Source organism: Mycena indigotica, assembly GCF_014461135.1.
Source record: "Mycena indigotica strain 171206Taipei chromosome Unknown Mind.scaff0009, whole genome shotgun sequence".
Lineage (NCBI taxonomy): Eukaryota > Fungi > Basidiomycota > Agaricomycetes > Agaricales > Mycenaceae > Mycena > Mycena indigotica.
In genome coordinates this window covers 795,716-819,325 of record NW_023503008.1, presented here as the reverse complement: position 1 = coordinate 819,325, position 23,610 = coordinate 795,716, and the positions used below count along the sequence as shown (strand labels likewise).

Genomic DNA, 23,610 nt, shown 5'->3' with positions numbered 1-23,610 from the left:
GAAACGTATCGGCAGACGTACTGGGCTGAACGCTTATCTGAAGGCAAGAGTAGAAACCGATGGCGGGAGATGGTCGAAAGAGGGGGCCACGTTCCCCTGAGGGTGTTGGAGCGCTATGATCCTGTTGTGTTTTTCTTTGATCACAACTCAGAATATATATAAGCTTATGGTCTTAGTTACTTGTCGTCACCAGAAGTAGGAACGCTGCGACGAGGGCGAATATTCGGAGTCGCGGACAAGCTTGCACCATCGAAACACTTCAATTTAAAAGCACTTGAAGGTAAAGGGGAGTTGTTGTTTGGCCGCCTCGCCAAACAGGTCACGTAGCTATAGGTTAGTCGTCGGTTAGACGGACGGAAGGCGCACCTGAAAAAAAAAAGATATGGCACGTGCAGACCGTCGAAACTAGCCCTGTCCAGGTCCATGGACGCGACCATGGACATGGACCTTGGACATGGACGTCCCGATTTGGTCAGTCGGATCATGCACGCCGATCCCGATCAGAGAGTGTAACGTGCGTTACATGGGCGTCCACGACTAGGTAACGGCCGTTACTTCGTCGTCCATGTTTTGGCCTGCCGTAGTGCTTTGGCCCGGTACCTGGAGCACCGCTTGTTTTATTCCGCACCGCCACACTCAAACACGACATGGCCATGTGGCCTTATTGTGCGTCATAGAGCTTTGACCTTTTTTTTTTTTTCTCTAATACCTGACTGCTAGAGCCCGAGGGAGCATATATGGAGCCGCGTTCTGCCTCCTTTTGTTGCCATACATGTCCGACTCACTCCCCTACGAAACTATCGTTCGCTTCATCGAGCTAGCACGGCTGATCAAGCCAGCACTGAGCTGGTATCAACCAGAACACATCATGACACCATTGGCGGCGCTTCCCGATAACTACCATACCTTCTTCATGGCAGCTTTCGACCTCAGCGACAGCGAGTGCCGGAAAGCATGGACTAGTCTCCGAGAGCGTTCATGGGCATATGAGCTTGACGACACCGAGCTGCTTGCACTGCGAACAAAGTATCTGCCAGTTTTCCTAACCCATGGTATCCCCAGGGAGATTGGTGTGTGTTTCGTGCCCACTCTGTCGGTTTTTTTTTCTCACAGAACAAGGACTGTATTCATTTGATTCACCCCACCGTTCTTGCAAGGATGAGGCCTGCGCTAAACGACTTTATGCCGACCCCAATGCATCCCGCTCTCGGGATTTGTCATCAGCCTCGGCCTCCCGCGTTCCAATCACAGTCTTTACCAAGGAATTTGGCGCTCTTCCCGACTTTGCAACATCACGCAAGTGTACGCGTGAGTACTGGCCACATCATCTTGTTTATTTGCACTGATTACACCGTCTAGAATGTAACACACGGTACTATCACAACTACCTTGTCGACAAGAACTGGCGTCACTACTATCCCGGCAGCTCCATCGACTTCATGCAAGTATCCGGCCACTTCTATATGCATCGGGACGTCGCAGAGCTGTTTGCCAGCATGAAAGTCAATGCATGGTATGTTTCTCTTATATTCACTTCTCTGCCTGTACCTAATCGGCTGCTTTAGGACCTCTGGCACCAATTGCGCCAAAATTTATAACGAAAGCAACAAGGGCCACGCTATAGCTCGTTTTCTGCCTCCCGACTGGCCATACAATCTCCAGCTTGACGTCGAGAAGGTCTGGGATGATATGATCGCCGATGGAATCGAAGGAACAGGTGCAGACGAGGATGAGGATGTCGAGATTGATGAGGATGGTGTCTGTCCGGACAAACCCTCTGTGGGGAACCAGAAGCCAAAAGCCCGATTTGGTCGGCGTCGTACCCACAACGAGGAGCTATGTGTGATGTCCTGTGGTGTTATCGTAGGGCGTGCAACGTTCTATGGGTCGGAAGCCCCCAACGGTGTTCGGGTATAACATCCGCCGCTTCCTGTCTACGTATTCATATACCTGCACAGAAGTTCTGGAAACGCCTGTTCCCAACGCAGCGGTCCCTTCCGCAGGTCCTCTGGCACGACAACAATTGCCGAATCGTTGCCATGCTCCGCTCCCAGGATGACGACTATTTCAAGAACTGTGCGCTCCCGGTTGACGTTTTCCACTTCAAGTGCAAGCATAAAGAGTCCGACATTGAGTGTGGTCGTTACTGCAACCCATATCGATACACCCAGCTGCGCACAAAGGAAGGGAGCTGGCGGTTCAACTCGTCGGCCGCTGAGCAGACGAATGCATGGTTTGGCGGATTTCAGGCAATTGTGCAGGAAATGTCAGCAGAGAGGTACGACTTCTTTCTAGATGAGATGATTCGGCGGCGAAATATGGCAATGGTCGAGCTCTCCCGGCAGCGTGGCCACAACCCCCACAGTATTCCTAGATCTGCACTATTGTAACATATTTACAAATTGTTCTTATTGCCGCTTTCATAAAGGTCATTACAATCTACTCTTCGTCATCCGAGTCCAGAGTCAAGTCTATAATCTCGTTCCTGTCAGAACTTCCCCGCGGTATAGCTGTCATCTCCACCGACTCAGACTTTATCACTGTCGGAGCACCCAGTGTTGCGGCACGTGCCGCCCATGCAGGGAGGTAGAGCGTCGATCCCGAAGCAAGCCATAGGCGATATATAGTGGACTGCTGCTGCTCTGTCACATACCGCATAACCGCATCCACCGCTTTATTCTCCGAGTCGGGATGCAATATGCGACCGAAGGTATAGCTTGCTTCCATCGTCACCTTTGCTTGAACATCGCTGACGTTGAGATCTTGCTGGATGATACGAGACACGGCCTCCGGAATGAGAACCTCATCGATAATGATATTATATGAGAGGCCGAGGTTGCAATGCAGGAGATGGGGTTGATTCGGGAAAAACAAGGAGATGATAGGGAAGAAGATGGTGGTGCCGACCTCGCCATAGCTGTATATCAAGTAAGAAAACAGGGAATTTCCGAAAGCCAGAATACACGTACTATCCAGTACTAATCTTCGCCCGATTAGGATGGAGCATCTGAGCATGCACAGATGCTAGCTGGTGGGAGGTGCCGTTCCAATGCGTCACCCGTTCCTTTGCCAGCTTGAAGAAGTAACTGAACTCTGGAGAGTTAACGACCTCCTGTAAGGTGCCTTGCAGGGCAAGCAGCCGCTCTTGGAGACCACCGAAATCAGGCTCCTCAGGCCACCCTTTATTGCGTCCAATAGGAAGATCGCGAAGCTCAAACCTATGGCGCTCGCAGTAGTCCCCGCTTGCTGTAATATTTGCAAGTTGTCGATCGAAGGGTTGCCGGGACAGGGAGAAGGGGCTGAGATTGTCTTCAACTGCTCGCCGCGTTGAACCAGAGTGGATGACGGCGTTACGGGTAGTGGTTCGTCACAAAACATGCACAACTGCGCCAAAGGAACTGGCTCAAGTTCGTCATTAGGCTCCTCTTTGATGACAGCCTCTACTCGGTCAAGCAGCGCACCCAGATTATCGAGAGGTTGTAGCGATGGGAAGGGTGCCGGAGGTGGGAGTGAGATGTCGGGAAGAGAGTCGAAACGGATCAGATGTTCCGTCATTGGTGTCGATGTTGGAGAACTGGGCTCTGCTCGTACTGCATTGATTGCCCGTTGTCGGTCCCAATGATCAGAATGGAAAAGATTGCCGAATGAGCTGCTGCGCTCAAGGATTTCATGCGCGTTAACCTGCTCGCCAAGATCCTGTAGAATGAGCAGCAGCTGCGCCTCAGGAACCAGGACCTCCTCAATCAGCTCCGATTGTTTCAGTTTGCCTCGAGCCAGCGCAAACTTTTCAGCGGCCGACCGAACAGTGTCGCGGATGACATGGTATCCCAACGGTCCGAAACTAAAGATGAAGTAAATCAGACATAATTAGCAAAAACAGAAGTACTACTCACTAGCCATAAACCGCTTTGAAGATCGACTGGGGGGCAAGATGACGACGTTCCATTGCTCTGTGGTAGAAGTCGCTGCCAGATGGGTCTTCTGCGATATCAGCAAGTATATCGAGACTCTCGGCACTTGTGAGACACAGGACAAATCCCGCATAGTTAATGGTCTGTGGCCAGAAACTCGCGCCGAGGATGTTTTCGAATATATCATGCTCCGCCCGGTGCTGACGGCAGATCTCTTGAAGCAACGTCGGGTGACGAGGCTCCGAGTCAAACGCATAGAGCATCTGCTCAAGCTTGTCGGATGGTTTGAAGAAGAATGCAATACCACAGGCCCCACAGGACCCGAACAACTCGGCCAGTAGTCCACCATTCGTCTGCTGTTGCTGTTCAAGATCGAGGCTTCCCTGGAATCGAAAGCAAGGTCTAACTGCTCGATGTCGAGTGATTGTGCGCGAGACGCTGGAGGTTGGTGTGGAACGGTGGGATTCGGTATGATTGGAGTTGGGGTACGAACTGTAGGAGCAAGGATAGAACTCGAAACCGTGAGTCCCTTGAGAAGCCGGCCAAGCGAGGCTTCAGGAATGTCACCGAGAGAGATATATTGTTGCTTGAGTTGGTCTGGCGCACTTTCCCAACCCTTCTCGTAGGGCCGGAGTGTTTGCCGACGGTGTTTTCGACCGAAGACATGCTGAAATGCCTGGTTGATGTATTTGAATGCTGGATCGCCCGAGTCGGCGCAACTGCCGTACCCGATTCCACTTGTCATTCCACTCCTGAGCAGAATATGACGAATAGAGTCGACTCTCTTCATCGACAGGTGCTGCCGGCAGAGGTCTGGGTGCGGGAGGTGGATTCGCCGCCGGCGGAGTATCGAGATGTGGCGTTGTTTTGTCTGATACCGTCGCATGACTCTCGGAGGCTGCGTCGGTGTGGACAGCTTCCATTCGTGGCACTTTGGACCTTGGGCTATTTGCTGGAGATGGAGCAGCCCGCTTGAAAGGCGGATTGACTGGAACGCGATTCTCTTCGATAGCGGGGCAGTCATCGTCGGTCCAAACATCCAATAGAGTCTCTGGAAGCCGAATTATTGTGCGGCGGGAGGCGATCTACCACAAAGCCGGGCGGAGACTGACATCGACGTCCAGGCAGACTCATTGTAGTCCCAGATTTCGACGCGGCGACCATCGTTCAGCCCAAGATCATTGATGAGGCCTGGAATTTGCGAGAGGGTACCGTGTGGGTATGTGGGAATGGACAGCCAGAAGGCCAGGGCCTGTGTTCGCTTCTGTCGAAACAATAAGTAAGTGTGGAACGACATAGAGAAAAGAATGCCTGCCTTGTAGTAGATTGAGATTCGCACCTTCGTCTTCTCTGCTTCCTCCAACTGTAGCTTCAAGGCCTTCGCGTTTTGTGTTGTAGCCATCTCCTGCGACGCCACCGGACCACGCCATAACTCGCCGATTGGTTGCGCAAGATTGTCGCGCATATTGACTGGCTCAAAGACGGGCGCACCACCACCCGTCTTCTTCTTATTCTTTCGATTTGTAGTTGCCGCAACTGGGGGTTTCGCTGGCACAGTCAATTGCGCTGGAACTACCGCAGGAACCGCCGCAGGAACCACCGCTGGAGTATCGATTATGGCTGGGGTCTTGTGGTTGGCGCAAGGGTCACGGATGGAGGTCATTGGGTGACTGGAGGCGGCGAGACAGCATTTTTTGCAGAGGAATTCGATACATGTCTGCGAGCCTGGAGATCGGCACTCTGGATTGTTACAGGCCATTCTCCTATTCACCACGGGCGGCTTTGGGATGACTGGAGCGCGACGAAGAGGGCGGTTATACTGTGGCGGGATGAGTTGACCTGCTGCGCGGGGCGTGAATCCGATAGATGAGCGCATCGGCATCCGCCATAACATAACGGGGAGTGTGAATGATGGTATGGCTGCATTGCAAGTTTTTGCACTGGTTGGAGAATGAGCAACCAGGGACAGAGTGATATAGCTATACAGCGTACCGTTTGAGCGATAGAACCTCTATTTCCGGGCGTGTTTGTGCCCTGGTGAACACGGAGAGGTCCCATTGGTGAATGACAGCTGCTGCAGTTCTTGGTTTGTCGTATCTCGGGGTCATCTACAGCAACAGTGGCCGGTGGTGGTGCCATGGAGGGCGGGAGAGTGGTGGTTTATGGTGGGGATGAGAGGGGCGACGGCAATGCGTCCTTATATGCTTGCTGCTGGTGCGCTTGGGCTCGGTCCATGCTTGGGCTTCAACGGCTGCTTGGAACACATGGCAGTTAGTTGGGGGAGCTTAGAATGAGAGGATTAGAGCTTACTATGGACGCTGCTCGTCGCTATGCGTAACAGTGTTGGTGCCACGAGTGGAGGAGTAAACGAAGGGCGATGACGGCAGCTCCGAGGCACGTGGATTGATTGATGTCAGCGTGATGACTCATAGTAAATCTAATCTATGCTTGTCCATCGGCACGTCCATCGCGTGGTCCACAGCTGCGCCAAAGCGACCACCAAAGTACGTCCAAGCCCATGTCCGCGTCACGCTCGAAACTTGTCCATGGACTCCATCATTGATCGGATTTTGATCCGGTCCATGTCCATGTCCATGTCCATGTCCATATGGACGTGGACATTGCTAGCCTCGACGTTCTCGGCACGTGAGGAGCGAATGGCGAAAAAATGCGCAAAGGACAACTTAGTCGCAGTGAGTTCGATACCGAGCTCGGGGACTTGGATACTTATAGATAGCTCCGATTCTACGCAATGTAGACGCCATAATTGCCCCATGAACACCGACGCTGACCGACTTTCTTTCCAAAGAAAGCATGTGACAAAGTCAAGCTGACACACCCGCCCCCTTTTGCTTATAACCAAGGGTTGCTTTCGTTCTGGCGTTGCAGGGCCCCAGATCCGCCATCGCACGGCTCTCTTTGGTCCGTTACCCACCATCGCTGTGGCGCCACGCAAACCTGAACCAGATCTCACGAAATCTTGCAACGATGCCGCCAATTTTCGACAAACCCACCATTGAGAAGTACGACCTCGTTCTGATTGGAGGCGGTAGTGGAGGGTCTGGATGCTCTGTATGCTTCTACCACTCCTCCAACTGCCTTGTTCTCATCCGTGTATCAGAGAAGAGCTGCCTCGTACGGCAAGAAAGTCGCGGTGGTCGAAATGAGCGGTATTCTCGGCGGCACTTGCGTCAATGTTGGTATGTAGGGCCTTTTCGTGTTTAGTGTCGCGTCTGAACGCGTCTAGGATGTGTTCCCAAGAAGGTGACATTTACCTCCGCCAGTATAAACACACCATGTTGATTTATTTCGAAGATAATGTGGCATGCTGCAGACCTACAGGAAAAATTCGACAACCACGCAAAAGGCTATCATCTTAAAGGCGAAGGCAGCGTTCCCAGATTTGACTGGGCAACATTCAAGCCCCAGCGGGACGCCTACATCCGACGACTGAACGGTATCTACGCGAGCAATTTCGAGAAGGAGGGTGTCGAGCACCACCATGGTTATGGTCGTCTCACCTCCGCTAAATCGGTTGAAGTAACGCGGCCAGATGGCCAGAAGTATACGCTCAACACAGACAACATCTGTATCGCCACTGGCGGCCATCCGACGATTCCTTCTGACGAAGAAATTCCCGGGGCTTCTCTCGGAATAGACAGTGACGGCTTCTTCGCCCTCGAAAACCAACCTAAACGCGTTGCTGTCGTCGGAGCCGGCTATATCGCGGTCGAGCTTGCTGGTGTTTTCAATGGGCTTGGCTCAGAAACGCACATTATAATTCGTGGAGAAACCGTTCTGCGGACGTTTGACCCAGCCCTCCAACAAACTCTTACCCCATGGATGGAGCATACCGGCGTCAATGTCCACAAATCTAGCAAGGTTGTTCGTGTGACGGGCGAGAAGGGCAAGACCCTCACTGTCACCACCGACAAAGGCGAAAGCATCGAGGTCGACGCGTTGGTGTGGGCCATTGGGCGCAAGGCTTTGACTGCTGATATGGGGCTGGAAGAGATTGGCGTCAAGCTCGACTCCAAAGGCGATATCATCGTCGACGAGTTCCAAAACACCAATGTTCCAGGCATAACCGCCATTGGCGATGTTCAAGGGAAAGCACTCTTGACGCCTGTGGCGATTGCTGCTGGACGACGACTGTCCAACCGACTATTCGGTCCTCCTGAGTTCAAGAACGATAAACTAAGCTACGACAACATCCCCACCGTCGTGTTCTCGTTGGTGTCTAGTCCTTATCTTGTCACCATGGTTTGATTCATCCTTTTAGCCACCCAACCATCGGCACTGTTGGACTCACCGAGCCACAAGCGCGCGAGAAATACGGGGACTCGGTAAAGATTTGTGAGTGTGGTTTAGTGAAATATCTAGTTGCTAACTCCATCCAGACAAGACCTCGTTCCGCTCGCTGTACTTCTCTATGATTGAGGAAGAGCACAAGGAGCCGTCAATGTTCAAGCTCATTTGTGTCGGGCCGGAGGAGCGGGTTGTTGGAATCCACATCATCGGAGCGGGCAGCGACGAGATGATGCAAGGATTTGCTGTTGCGGTCAAGATGAATGGTGAACTTGCTTGCAGTTTTTAACCGTTCACATCTGACGGAGCCCCAGCTCGTAAGCAAGATCTGGATGACACTGTGGCTATTCATCCCACGTCGGCTGAGGGTAAGCACTCCTTTGAAGGATTGTCAATCTGCGACTTATCGTTACAACAGAACTAGTGACTCTTCGTTGATATGGGAGTGGACAAGGGAAATTAGAAATGTATCTTTTCAGACCCTGAGCCTTTTATTTAAGTGCTTGCAAATTCCTATAGGAATGCCAAATTTCCGAGTGCATTGAACGGCTGGTCTTTGACTGTCCTATTTAGTATTGGGAGCGTAGCGCCATTCCCCGCTGATGCAACACATGATTCAGATCACAACGAGCGATCAACAATCTATTTTCGAGTTTTCTTTCCACCACCACCAACTGACGCTCCCATGTCGTGTCTTCCCTATCAGTACTCCGTGTACGGCGGTCAAATCCCCACGCTTGCTCCATGATAACGCTTTGAGCACCCGCCTAAACGCCCTAACTCGCGACTGCCATGTCTCGACGAGAAACTATCCGTATCGCGGACGAAGAACTGCTTGCATCGTTGGGGTACAAGCAGGAATTCAAACGCGCCTTCACACCCTTAGAGGTAACCTCAAATCATTCTGTTAGGCTGAAAATTTACATGACGCAGGTGTTTGGTATCGCATTTTCGATTATTGGTTTGCTGCCGTCTATCGCGTCCGTTCTGTTCTACTCGCTTCCCGGGGGTGGCGCTTCTATGGTCTGGGGAGTGAGTGTTGAGGACAAGGGGGCCACGGGACTTATCATGGGCATAGTGGGCTGTTGCAAGCATATTCATCCTGTTTGTGGGGATGGCTATGGCAGAACTCGCGTCTGCCGCGCCAACCTCTGGTGGGGTATGTGTGGCTTCTTCCTTTGGCGTTGGCTCAGCTTATAACCTGGCAGCTATACTTCTGGACCTACTCTTTGTCGTCTCCTCGATGGCGGAATCTGCTCTGCTGGATTGTGGGGTGTGAGCTTCCTTTTGTTACCTCCTGTTCGCGTTATTGACTACTCTCAGATGCCAATACCGTTGGTTCCATTACCTCTGTCGCGTCGATTGATTGGGCTGCCGCCGTCCAAGTTATGGCTGCAGCGTCCATCGGTTCAGATGGGAACTTCTCAGCCACTTCCGCTCAAACATAGTATGTTTTTAGTCTGCTCGTAGCAGGTCGCTAAGGGCAAAAGTGGGGTCTATGTCGCTATCGTTGCATCACACGCAGTGCGTATCTTATCTCGAGCTCGGGTTTGTCTTAGAACACTTCTTTAGATGGTCTGTTGTCTTGGAACAACGGTTCTCGCGCGGTTACAGACTGTCTATGTCATACTCAACGTCGTTCTATGCATCGTCGTCATTGTTGCGCTTCCTGCGGCCACACCTGCCGAGTTCAAAAATACGGCTTCTTTTGCATTGGGTGGTTTGAGCAATTGTACGTTTCATTTCATCCATTATAGCCGACTGAGATTTGTAGTGAACGGCTGGCCGCAGAGTTATACGTTCATCCTCAGTTTTCTCGCTCCTCTTTGGACAATCTGTTCGTTTGATTCCTCGGTTCATGTCAGCTCTTTGCACGATCTCCATGAAATCCTTGTTGATATTTGTAGATCAGCGAGGAGGCATCTAATGCAGCAACCGCTGTACCATGGGCAATTGTCTGGGCTATCGGAATCGCGGGTCTTTTAGGATGGGGTTAGTTCATCTGTTTCCTGATGAGCATGTTTCCGACCTCTTAAAGCGATCAATATTTCCCTTGCTTTTTGCATGGGTACAGACCTGGCGGCACTTTATGACAGCCCCCAGCCAATGGCCACCATCTTTTTCAATAGTTTTGGGGTGCATATATTCCCTTTTTCGTATTGAAACCGTCTCTAATCTCAAGCAGAAGCGAGCAACTTTGGCACTGTGGGCTGTCGTGGTAATCGTGCAGTGCGTCTACTTATTCTCGTCGCTCCGCTCGTTTCAATAATAGGCAGATACATGATGGGGTAATATCCTAACTGCAGTTCACCCAAATGAACTCACTAAATCTTCCGAAGCTCTTCAATGTTACTTGCGGCGAGCCGACAAGTGGGTCCCTCGTTGTGCTGTCAATATGCATCGGAATTAAATGTGTCCTAGACATATGCATTCAGCAGAGATGGTGGTTAGTTCAATTTCTCTCTCTATTTCAGCTCAAGTTATTGACCAATTTCAGCTCTTCCCTTCTCTGGTTGGCTATATCGTATGAACGAATTCACCGGCACCCCTGTCAACACCGTCCTCTTCGATGCATTCTTCTCCATCCTCGTGGGCATCCTCGTATTCGCTGGCCCCCAAGCGATCAATGCAGTGTTCGCCATATCTGTCATCGCATTGTATGTCGCCTATGCCATACCCATTGTCGCACGTTTTGCAGGGCGAAAGCACAACCAGTTCAAACCTGGGCCCTTTTCGCTGGGCATCTTTGTATGTTTTGGTGCTGTTTGTTATTTGAAAGCTCATATTCTTTATCGTAGAGTCTACCTGTTGCAGCTATTGCTGTTCTGTTCATGCTCTTCTTGGGGATAGGTTTGTCTGCTTGCACTCTTACCTAAGCCAAAATTCTTATCTTCATCAACAGTCTTTCTATTTCCTACAACACCGCAGACGGACGTGCAGGACATGAACTACAGCATTGTCGTGCTTGGTGGGGTGATGATCCTATCATTGTTGTGGTACTATGCGCCAGTTGTGGGTGGTGTCCACTGGTTCAAGGGACCGGTCGCAACTATCGAGGCGGCCATGAAGGAGCGTGATCAGGACTCGGAGAGAACTGGAATAAAAGTTTGAAGTACTGTGTAAGATTGATCAAGTAGAACAAGTAGTAGACTACTTGGGTATTGTTGACCACTGTTACCAATATTCTAGTCTGCTCTTATCTATGTTGATGAGTTATATTACATAGTGAGAATCTAACAGATCTGATGTCTGTAATCTTCTATAGTTGAGATGAGACACTCTACAAAGGTCCAGGGGAATTACATAAAAATATTATATAAACTGAAGATTATTGTGCCATTGTTGAGTAGTATTATGTCAGTAGAGCTGGCAACAGGTAGGCAAAATACAATATTTAACTTTTCAGTTTCTAGAATTGCTCTATGAGGAAGGTATACAAATTATGATATCCATATATATACATGTGAGATTTGAAATTGATACTCTTCAAAATATACTATAATTTTTATATATATTTTAATTAATTAATTGTCACTCTTTTAGGAGAACCATATCATAAAGTCTCTATTCACAACACCAGACTCACAACATTATTATTATATTATTGGTATAAGAATAACCCTGATAGCCTAGAATCAGAGTCTAGAAGAAACTTTAGGGTCTTTCTACTAGCAAGCCAACTATATACCGTGTACTATGCAAAGAGTGATTATTGTTTCAAGTAGTATGCCTGTGCTATATTGTATACCAGATCCTAAGATGTCATGGATAATATACCCAGCCTGTTCTCTTAGATCACTGGTACTGTGCCAGTAAGGGCCCAGGGTATGCAACTAAGACACAGTTATATAAGACTATATACTTAAGTCTAAGTCATGTTGTAATAAATACCGAACCTCACTTTAGGATAAAACTGGGGCACTGGAGCCTTCTTGAGAGACTGAGAGCACCCTTTAGACAGAGAGAGCCAGGGACAAGAAGACACTAGGGCATAGCACACAGTATACCAGAATATGTGAATGCACCATATGGGTAGCATTATATCTGCCTTATGTCTACAGCGAGGCTTACTGTTGACCTGAATTGAAAGAGTTTCTTTGTTATAGAATAAAGAGACCTACAAATTTGCAGAAATACTGTAGGTATGGGATGGCAGCTATGGCAGGTGTGTACTAGAAGTTGTGCCCCTAGTGAAAAGAGAATAAAGATTATCTAATTACCTTTAAAAGAATAATATATAAAAGAATGTTATTGCACTGTCATATTCCATATAAGAAGAAATCAACAACATATAAGGTTTGGAGACCCAAATATAAGGTAGACAGCAAGTATTTTATATATGATAAACATATGATATCTATCTTAGTTTGAGAAATTCCACAGTATTATAATATGTTTTTTATATATAGTGCTTCTTGCTTAGCTAAGTAGTACTCTAAATTGGTATAGCTTGCAATAGAGTAATCTAAACTTGTGACTAGATTATGTTACTTTATATAGAATAAATTAAATGTGATACTGTAGTATTTTACTCATTTCAAATGTCACCTGTCACACACACCATATTATATAAAAGAATTTCGCATGTCACACTGGGTTTGCTATTTTCTCATCCTGTAAGGGCAACCCCGGGGGCCTGAGATCAAGGTCCTAGCAGGGGAGGATCCAAAGCGTGAACATTGGTAAGCGAATACGAATGAAGCTGACCTAGCAGGGGAGGATCCAAAGAGAAGAAACTCTGAGGGTCCGCCTGCTAGGTAGCTGACTATATACTGCTTGTCCGTAGCTGCCGCTGTCGGGCACAGAAGGCTTGGGCGGCGTCGCAGGCGAGGTCCCAGGGCGACCGTCGGGAGGGCGTTGACGGATCGGTGATTGTGCGGGCGAGATGGAGGGCCGGACCGGAGTCGGAACCGGAGTCGGACCGGAATCGGGCGCGTCTCCGGGCCGAAAGGGAGGTTCCCCTGACACATCCCAAAAGGGTAATTTTACAATTTTTGTATATAATATCACAGCATTTTTACCATTCGAATCAAGTAAAATAGTATAGTATAAGGCTTATAACCAATGACCTACCTACTATACTAAGATACTATAGACAAGATATAATATCTGAGATATACCATATGTTAGTATAGTCAGCACACCAATACTGAGCCTGATAAAAATCCTTATACAATATAAGAAAAAGATAAAAAATAAAGTTGTCTAAATATAGACGTATGTTACTTGATTATGATCAGAACAGAGAACAGACATCACTACTATAGGCTGGCCTCTCTTTCACAAGTGACAAGTCTAGAAGACTAGTTTCAAAGCAATGAGAAGATTGAAACAGTAAAAGCTATGCCTCCTAGCCGACTTGAACGACTGACCTCGTCATAAGAGAAAATCTTACTAGTGACGCGCTCTACCAACTGAGCTAAGAAGGGTTGAAATAGTCTTCAGATAATCCGTCTTCATCGTAGCTTTTTAACCATACAAGAGTTATAGTAAACAAAGCAGCCAGTGCCGAGATAATTAGACATCAAGAGTTTAATAACATATCACTATGGTGATCAGTCTATGATCTAAGCATCATCATTATGACATTATAGCTGAATCCTATATGAGAAACCTTAAATAGCTACTCTATAAGCTTGTTAATTAATATCTATCTATCTATCTATCACCTGAAGAATACAGCATAGCCTTTTAGAATATAACTTTATCAACTTAACATTAAATTTCCAGCCAGAGAAGTTTTACAGTTGTTAAACTTTACATAAGGTTATACTAGATACATAATATATTGACTCACTAAAATAGAGTTATGAGCATACTAAAAAAACCTATAATAGGATAGGATATTATTTATATAACATAGGCAGTGTATTAACAGGTATATAATAGATATTATTACTCTCTTATTAATTATCTCTCAACTCTCAATTGATTATCAAGTTGTATAGATATCTAGTCTATAACAGCATATTTCTAGGCCTTTTGATAGCCTGGTACTATTGAACCTCAGGCTAAAGAAACATGATTCTTCACTCTTCAAACCCTAGTTAATAAAATGAAACAAGAAGGAGATAAGCTAGATAATAAGATAATAATTATATTATTAATTATTGATACTGATATTGATGGTCAGTGTAGAGGTTGGATATAAGTATAGGGCAACCCGGAGGCCTGAGATCAAGGTCCTAGCAGGGGAGGATCCAAAGCATGAATATTGGTAAGTGAATACAAATGAAGCTGACCTAGCAGGGGAGGATCCAAAGAGAAGAAACTCTGAGGGTCCGTCTGCTAGGTAGCTGACTATATACTGCTTGTCCATAGCTGCTGCTGTCGGGCACAGAAGGCTTGGGCGGCATCGCAGGTGAGGTCCCAGGGCAACTGTCGGGAGGGCGTTGACAGATCGGTGATTGTGCGGGCGAGATGGAGGGCCGGACCGGAGACAGAACCGGAGTCGCACCCTGTATACCCAGTCTTTTGCAAAAGATGTGGGCCACTGCCCACCAGTCTAATGCAAAAGATGTGGGCAATTGCCTACAGGTCACAAGCCTGTAATATAAATACTAGATTAAAGAGCCAAATTGATAGCTATGACTAAGCTAATGCTATATATGGTAATAGAAGTCACTATTTCTTCAGGCCAATGATTCGGTATATAATTTGGAACAGTTTATAATACAGGGCAAGGGAATTGATGTAATCACATGTCACATTGATGGAACAGAGCCTAATAAGCAAATCAATTGATCTTCATCAAAAATGGTTCCACATCAAAAACATTATATAAAAGGCATTGATCCTATCACCTAGAAGGTGCTAGAAAGCCCTAAAATAATTAATTATCATGGAAATACTTATGACATTTGTGACTTTAGAGCTGTTGCCCACATCTTTTGCATTACACCCATGGGCAGTGGCCCACATCTTTTGCATAGAAGTAGCTATATCAGCTGGGAGTCGGACCGGAATCGGAGGCGTCTCCGAGGGGCCGAAAGGGAGGTTCCCCTGACATCACCCCCCCTTTGAATGCGGCGTCCCGACGCATAGACCGGAACGGAATCGAGTCGAAGGTCGCAGAGGCGATGTGCCGTGGTTTGCCAGGGTACTTACGGTAGAACTCCGCGATTTTCTCCGGGGCGAAGACGCGGTCGAAGCGGACCCACTGGTCGTGCGACGCGTCGTAGCCTTTCCATCTGACGAAGTAATTCAGCCGTTTATACCTCACCCTTGCGTCCAAGATTTCCTCTACTTCCCACTCCGGGACTCCGTCCTCGAGGTCCGGAGGGGGCTGGTCGTAGCCGGGGCGTCCATCGAAGGGGTCGTCCTGGGCGAGCTCGAGCTTGACGACGGGGAAGACCGGGTGGAGCTTCGAGTAGCGCGGAGGAAGGTCGAGCTTGTAGGCACCTTTGCTGATCTCCGCGACTATCTTGAACGGTCCGAGGCGGCGATGGGAGAACTTTTCCGAGGGGCGAGTCGTCCTGATGTCAGAGGCATCTAGCCAAACACGGTCGCCAACCTTAAACTCCGGAGACGGAGTGCGTCTCCGGTCGTAGTAGCACTTGTACTCCTCTTTGGCCTTAGTGAGCGCGGCCTTGGCTTCAGCAACACCAGTGGCGATCCGGTCGCGGAACTCATTCACAGACTCCATAGCGGAACGGACTCCGGGTTCGAAGCCCATGCGCGGAAGCCGTCCCGTGTCCGTCATGAAGGGGACTTGCTGCGTGGAGGAGTGAACATGGTTGTTGTAAGCGAACTCCGCGGCCGGAATCAACTCATCCCAGTCGTCCTGCTGATAGTTGGTGAAGATCCGCAGGTATTGCTCCCCAACTCCTGGTTGACGCGCTCTGTCTGACCGTCCGTCTGTGGATGATACGCGGTGGACGTGGCTGGCTTGATGCCGATTAGACGCCAAAGTTCTCGGGTGAAGTCCGCGATGAACTGTGAGCCACGGTCGGAGACGTACTTCTCCGGAGTCCCATGGTGCCGCCAGACATTCTGGTAGTAGAGGCGGGCTGCCCCTACTGCATCGACCGTCGTATGACACTCCGAGAAGTGGGCACGCTTTCCGAGGGTGTCAACGATGACCATGATCGCGTCGTACCCATGGGCTTCGGGAAGCTCTACGATGAAGTCGACGGAGACGGTATGCCAGCGTTCCGGGGGCGTTTCCGTGGGGTGCAGTTCTCCATGGGGCAGTCTCCGGAGTGCCTTGGTGCGACAGCACAAGTCACAGGTCGCAACATACCGGCCGATATGGCGAGACATCTGAGGCCACCAGTAGTTCCGGGAGACCAACTCCAGGGTCTTGAAACGACCTGCGTGTCTGGTGACTCGGGTGTCATGGCAGAGCTCGATGATGCGTCTCCGGAGGTCCTTGTCCTTTAGTACAACGATCTTCCCTCGGAAATGGAGAAGACCGCCGGAGACGGCCCACTCGTCAGACCGTGAGGAGCGGGGGCCTCGAGCTTGACCTTGAACCTTAAGAAGCTACCGGGCCGCTAGTGCGATGGGCTCTTCCAGGTCAGGCTCACCGGAGAGGGCATCACGGATGTCGCGGAGGAGTTCAGAGCCGGGACCGGAAACGGAAACGCCCTCGAGTGCGCGGACGTGGAAGAGTTCAGGCCGCAGAAGGACGACATCGGAGTTGTCGGAATCGACTCCATGGTCGGGTCTCCGGGAGAGGGCGTCAGGCCGACCCATATCGCGGCCAGGCTTGTGGTGCAGCGTGAAGTCGAACCGGGAGAGGTACAGAGACCACCGGGCCTGTCTCCGGTTGAGGTGCTGCGTCTTCCTGAAGTACTCCAAATTCTTATGGTCAGTCCAAATCTCGACAGGGTGCGCGGCGCCCTCGAGGAAGTGTCTATACTCCTCGAGTGCGCGGTGATGAGTGCGGAGTGGGGACAGCAAATGAGCTCTCTAACTAACCAAACCAACAAAAACAACCAAAACTCCACTTTTCGTAGAGAGAAAGATGTATAATGTCGAGTAGGAAAAGTCACAAAACCCAAAAATCGTCAACTCCTTGTGCGAGTACAGGCCCCTGTGAACAGAGCCTTGGCACAGATGTGTAAGGTTGTAGGGTAGATACGAGTTTCTTGCGAAAAACGTTGATTTGTCGTGCCCCAAAGCGTACTATCGACGAAACTCAGCAATAGAGAAGCGCCAATACGATGCCCGGAGAGTTTATACTCGTTGGATCAGGACTAACTGCCTTAAACCCTCTGAGTTGTCTCGAGTCAGGATCTAACTGCCTTAAACTCTCGACCAGCAACCGAAACCCAATAAACAGCAACCGGAACTCTTGTATTCAGCAACCGAAACCCTCAACCAATAATCCTTCCGACGCGATAATACTATTTCGAAAGAGCTAGCAAGATAGATTGACGAGCTAGATCCCCAGATGCACCTAGTAGAGTGGGGCAATCCGTGAACCTGCCAAATACAAAACAGAGATATAAATACTAAACAGAAATTGATAGAATCAGGGAAAATCTCGAGTAAGAAAAGTCGTCCATGTGCATAATTGTATAGGTATCATTTCGCCATACGGCCCAGAGTCGAAAATCCAGGTCCAGATGACTGGTATCGCGTGTATTGGAGTCAATGACCTGTGTAAATCTTCCGTGTTCGCGACCATCTAGTTTGTCCTGTGAAGAATCCCTCGATCTTGAGTAGGATAAGTGGATAGCTCTGCTTCCCAGCTTTCGATTGACACCCATAACTCGTATCTTGTGCGTATGGCCTCAGCGGTAGTTGTCCCAACTCTCCTGGCGCATTTCCAATGTTCAGATGATCAGTTCCTCGACAGTGTTTTAGAGTCGCCGTTGATCACAGGTCCAGGCCCCAATCAATTGAGTAGGTTTTCGCCGTTTAACCGTCTCTTGGCACTCTCGATCCTCCAGCATGATCCGAAACCACGTTCCAATGATGTCAGTCGTCGATACCAACAGAGATAGGGGTGTCCCTTATCTAGGAGAAGTCGATCTCGAGTCTCCACTGAGCGCCAAACCGAATATGCCTTTTAGAATACACTCCCTTTGGGTATTTTGCATAGAATTGGATAGATTCTAGCGTAGAACGGGCTCTGCGAACTTTTCCTAGTCAAGATTTTGGAATCACTGAGAGCAATTTGATAGATTTTGACTGGAGTTTGACTGGTTCTTGTGCAGGTAATTCCCTAGCTGACCATTCGGGACTCATGTCAACTCTGAGACGTGCGCTGAGCAACAAAATCGACAAAAATAGTCGTTTCCTGGTCTGTCCCAGACTGCGGCTTATCAGCGGATGATCGCGAGCATCTCCTTGTCGTGGATTTCGTAGTTGCGCTGGACATCATTTAAGCTTTTGGAATAGAATGCTACAGGGTGCCACTTCCCGTCCGGGGCGGATTGTGAAAGAACCGCCCCCGTCGCATAATCAGAGCTGTCCGCCTCGAGTCGGAAAGGCTGTGCGTCGTCCGGAATCGCCAGGACCGGTTCCGAGGTGACCGCGTCCTTGATCGCTTGGAACGTGGAGGCCTCCACGTCGCCCCAAGTCCATTGCTGGTCCTTCTTGGTGAGCACGAAAAGAGGGCGTGCAAGGGTCGAGAAGTCCCGAATGAACCTGCGGTAGAAGTTAGCGAACCCAAGGAACTGCTGAATGTCCTTCTTGTTTTCCGGAGTCGGCCAAGCGGAGACGCCTGCGACCTTGATGGGGTCCATTTCGACGTGGTTGTGGGAGATGATGACTCCGAGGTACTCGATTGACGATTTTTCAAAGTCGCACTTCTCCGCTCGAAGGTACAACTTGTGCTCCCGGAGTCGCCGTAAGACCTCCTGGACAATCTGCCGGTGTTTCCGGAGGTCGGAATGGGCGATCAGGATGTCGTCAAGGTAGATCATGACGTCTCCGGAGAGGATGAGGTCCTGAAAAATGTCATTCATCATCGTTTGGAACGTCGCGGGAGAGTTTGTCAGGCCGAAATACATCACCAAGGGCTCGAACAGGCCTCGGTTAGTCCAGAAAGCCGCTTTCCACTCGTCACCTTCCTTGATCCGGACGTTGTTAAAGCCCCAACGGACATCGAGTTTGGTGAAGTAACGAGCGCCTTTGAGCCGGTTGATGAGGTCGTTGATCAGCGGAAGGGGGTACCGGTTTTTGACAGTCATCGCATTGAGAGCACGGTAGTCCTGGACGAAGCGGAGTCCGCCGTCCTTCTTCTTGACGAAGAAGACCGGAGACGCCATCGGAGACTTGGAGGGGCGAATCCGGCCCGTCGAAAGCCCTTCCTCGATGAACGCGTCGAGCTCGCGTTGCTCGAGCATCACCAAATTAGGCTTGATCTTATGACTCTGTTGCGACTGACCTATAAGCATCTTACAACCTCTAAAATCTGCTGTAACCAGTCACACCCCTTTTAACTGGTTTGTAGACGTCTTGAAAGGGCCTCTTCAAATTCACAAACCCTTGTAATATGACTAGTACCCTTTCTTTTGCTATTATGGTTTCATAAACCTACAGGCTGTCATGTCCTTCTTCAAGGCCAACAAACTGTCTGATCATTTTGGTTGCTTTCAAGGTGCTATGAACATACCATCTACTCACTACTATTGACTTGCTCAACAGTCCATCATAATAATCTAGTTTGTTTCCAAATCCTAATAAGATACTTGTAGCTCTTGTGAGATTTTCTATTTCTTATTGCCATTAGTTTTACAAAGTGTACCTAATATCAGAGCTAACAACCTTTCTAATCTAACAACGACTAATCGGGCTGATAAGTAGTTGTTCATCTATAGAACGGTGATCTGACAGGGTTATGCCAGGCAGCCATGGCGAAATATTGTCTGTGCCTTACGATGATTTCGAGTAAACAAACCATGATTGCTTGTTGTTGGTAGTCATGACAAATACAAAGCGCTACGAGTAGTACGAGGCTACCAACACATCTACAAACCAACCATACAGATACCAGTGACGATGACGATAAAACGGCCCAAGAAAGACATTTCAGGAAGGAGCACTGGTTGCGATTCGCTGGGCAGCGCGGTTTCGACGTTCCAGAAATGCCTCATCCTCCGAATCCTCTTCCCCGTCCCCCGAATGTGATTCCGCCTCGACAACACTCCCGAAGGTACGCCTGAAGAGAATGAGAATGGTTAACGAGAAAAAAGGGACATACTGCGTCAACCATTCGAGGGTGTTCACACCCCAATCTGGCAGATCTGGGTTGGTATCGTCGTCGAAAGCAGCAAGCACCTTGTTGTATAGATCCAGGAATTTATACTTGCGGCCCTCTGAGTTTGTCCAATGCGGGGACGTTGCTGATCGCGACACGGATCTGCATGAAGTCAGGAACCATAACAGTTGAAAAAGAGAAGAAAAATGTACTTGTACGACAACATAAGCGACAATATGTGCAGTGACTTGATGGACGTTGTGGATTGCTGCGAGGCAACCAGGAGTCAGCTCATCGTCTGGTTCGTGGGTCGCATCTGCTCTGGTGATGAATAACATCCGGATACCCTGTCATCGTCAGATGGAGGAAGATCAAGGTCCAACAACATTGAGCACCCACTCGAACAATGGCCACGTTTCTAAAAAGGTTGCGCTGGTATGCGGTCGAATCCCACCCGTCATCCGGATAGCAAAAAGAAGGAAAACGTCTTGAGGAGGGTTGGTAGGTTTTGGAGGCGATCTGGCTTAAGATTCTGGAGGTTGATAAAAATTCGGTTTGAATAGATAGAGAAGGAGCAGCTTACACTGTGGCCTTCTCCGAAAGTACTGGAGCATCGAGTCTATGGTTGTAAGAAATATTGTCTCGAGTGAACGAACATATCTTACTCGAGGGGCTTTCCATACGAGATGGGGGGGGAACACCACGCGATCGTTCCAAGGCATGAGCAACATCCGTAGTTGGGGGTGTGCCAGTCCGCGCTGAGCTTTGTTCATTCCGGGTTCGATAGATGGAAAGAACTGGTCTTGGCCCGGCACAGGAAGAAGGATCCGAAGTCCATTCTTGAATGTACTTGTATCTTGTGTCCGAGCGTCTCGTGCAGCTTTGGCCAACTGACAATGTCGGATATGAATGTCCGCTCACAGATAAGTGAAGGAACGCACTTTTTCGCCGAGCGACTTCCACGGACCGGGTTTTGTTTTTGATTCGAGATACATGAACTGGATTACTGGCAACAACTTGGTTCGACAACTTGAGATCATCGTATTGAAGACGGCGGCATGATGAAGGGCACGTTCGCTTGAGAGTACGATTAGCGAAGGTCGGCGAAGTAAGGAACAAGAATGCCTTGAAGGTAGCGTCAGGAAACTCTCTTGCGCCGTCGTAGAGTCAAGCGAGTTGACGCAACCATATTCCAAGATCCGTCGCATGTCCCAGAAGGCGTCAGCCCCTCGAGGTATAAATTTGGCAGCGTCCACGAGTTGCTGGAAGGCTGACCTATGGTATCTGAAAACGGTTCAGCTCTGAGCTGATGAACGGGTAATTCATACGCGTTTAGGTCCCTTCCGTCTTCCGAGTAGAGATGGTGGATCTGAGCTCTCTGTGAGGGGAAGCTGTCCGAGATGTCGAAGAATGTCGTCTAATTGCACTTGTTGCTCCTGGGATAAAACAGGGAGAGCAGGAGTCGTCGGTACGCTGTCGGTCATGTCAGTGTTGGAAAGGAACGAATCAGGGTCCTACTCTTACGACCAGCGCAGCTCTTATGCTCGTCGTTAAACCCTAACAACTTCAACGAAGGTGATGAGTTGATAGGAAGGAAAGGAGGCAATACAGTGCCTGATGTCACAGGGTGACAAATGATCACATCATGATCGTTGGCTCAAGCAACTTCAGAGGGGTCAACCATAAGTTGGCATTGTTCTACGAGCAGCGGTAGGGAGTAGTAGTAGTAGTAGTAATTCTAGGACGAAGCAATCAAAGCAGTGAGCACAAAGCAAGCAGCAGTCAACAAAGCGGTGAACGAAGCGGTATGAGTAGTCCATGGGGTAAATAGAACGAAGTAGGGATACTTTGCGTAGATGTTTGGCGGTTTGGCGGTCTGGCGAAATTGTTGTTACAAGTGGGTCAATACGTAGCGGAAGACGAGCAGCCATTTAGTTGGGATACCTGCCAGTCATGAGTGAACAATTCACAAGCGAATTCAAGGAATTACTTGATGTTCTTGACTAATCCCAGCGAACGGCTCAAAAGTTGTGGACCTTGAACGGTATCCTTCATCATCTTCTTGACGTCGCCGAGGATGCGATGATACACTGGACGAGCGTTGGAAACAGTCCATCGGCTCTTCTGGCGCCAATGACAAATCACATAATCCATCTATGAAATGTGAGGACGGAAGCGAGGAAAAAAGACACCAGACATACGAGGGTTCCCACATATGCATAGACAGCAAACGGAATCTGATATTCGAATAGAGTGGGCTGAAGAAATGCGCCATAGCTTTCATGATTGAGAAACCACATGATAATCTCAGTCGTCGCAGGGTGGGCCAAAAAGGACTCGTCCGCAGTCAATCGCTGCGATGAGATCAGAGGTCAGATAACAAAGCGAGAAAGAGCGCACAGTCCGATAATCCTCAAGAAAGGCGAACCGTTCGCTCCACTGTTCGACCTGATCATCGATGTATTGCTCGCATTCAGCTTGTGTCCACGGTGCCTTGGTGGTAGGATTCGCTGTCCCGACGGTAGGTACGTTCATGTTTCGCAGGATGATAGCCTTGATGGCCTTGCACTGGTGACCACGCTCTCTCGACGCTTGGTCAGAAATCTGAAAAGCGTCGTCAAATGATATCGTTGAGCGATACGAGAGATGCTCACGTAAGAGGTCAGTTTGGCATCGTAAAGCTCCAGGAAATCTGTCGATAGTGAGGTTGGTTGTGGTGTGGATGGATGTTAAAAACCTTCAGATAAATGGATGGACGACGTTGCGTTGATATTATTTCTTGCTTCTTCCAGAGCATCGGAAAAACGATTGAAGCTTCTTCGGGGATGACTGAAGCCAGAAGAAGTCCAAACATCGAACTCGGTGGTGAAGCGAGCTATCTGCACGCAGGGGACCCATTGAGGATGTTCTCGCCGGAACTGATCATAGAATTGCGCCTTCACGAGATCACTCTTGGCAAGATGCTCCGACCATTCGTGAGCTTCGTCGTCCAACTGATCCTCGTCGACGAATGGCTCGGAGTATAGCTGTAAGGGGGGTAAGAATAGGTATTGACGTTGCGCAAAACCCCTTACACTATTTGCACTAGATGGAAGCGACAGTCCCGAAAGAGAAACACTTGGTGGTGGGCTGTTCGGCGTCCCCCACGGTTGACTATGAGTCAAGATTCAGTGTGATTTATGCGCAATACAAGCATTGATTACCATGATGTCGTGTTCAATGCCGTTCACCGTTGAC

General features: G+C 49.1%; 3 protein-coding genes across 3 annotated transcripts; all 3 read left to right on the top strand.

The window, feature by feature from the left end:
* Positions 1–565: 565 nt before the first annotated feature.
* On the top strand, positions 566–2,390 carry MIND_01008600 (uncharacterized protein; the record flags this gene model as incomplete). Its single annotated transcript, XM_037366682.1, has 6 exons — positions 566–666; positions 721–1,070; positions 1,114–1,308; positions 1,360–1,513; positions 1,566–1,911; positions 1,959–2,390. 6 exons carry the CDS (start codon positions 566–568, stop codon positions 2,388–2,390), a joined length of 1,578 nt encoding a protein of 525 aa, XP_037216076.1.
* A 3,965-nt stretch (positions 2,391–6,355) lies between these two features.
* On the top strand, positions 6,356–8,657 carry MIND_01008500 (RNA helicase; the record flags this gene model as incomplete). Its single annotated transcript, XM_037366681.1, has 10 exons — positions 6,356–6,415; positions 6,801–6,833; positions 6,879–6,983; positions 7,033–7,111; positions 7,159–7,175; positions 7,227–8,143; positions 8,194–8,267; positions 8,312–8,485; positions 8,534–8,587; positions 8,638–8,657. 10 exons carry the CDS (start codon positions 6,356–6,358, stop codon positions 8,655–8,657), a joined length of 1,533 nt encoding a protein of 510 aa, XP_037216075.1.
* Positions 8,658–9,011: 354 nt separating this feature from the next.
* On the top strand, positions 9,012–11,330 carry MIND_01008400 (Gaba permease; the record flags this gene model as incomplete). The annotated part of the gene is made up of 17 exons (XM_037366680.1): positions 9,012–9,107; positions 9,153–9,251; positions 9,298–9,378; positions 9,428–9,494; positions 9,543–9,666; positions 9,710–9,743; positions 9,792–9,951; positions 9,994–10,079; positions 10,127–10,211; positions 10,258–10,355; positions 10,405–10,448; positions 10,496–10,507; positions 10,559–10,589; positions 10,641–10,665; positions 10,717–10,967; positions 11,018–11,069; positions 11,122–11,330. The coding sequence occupies 17 exons, from the start codon at positions 9,012–9,014 to the stop codon at positions 11,328–11,330; spliced, it is 1,554 nt and encodes a 517-aa protein (XP_037216074.1).
* Positions 11,331–23,610: the final 12,280 nt, after the last annotated feature.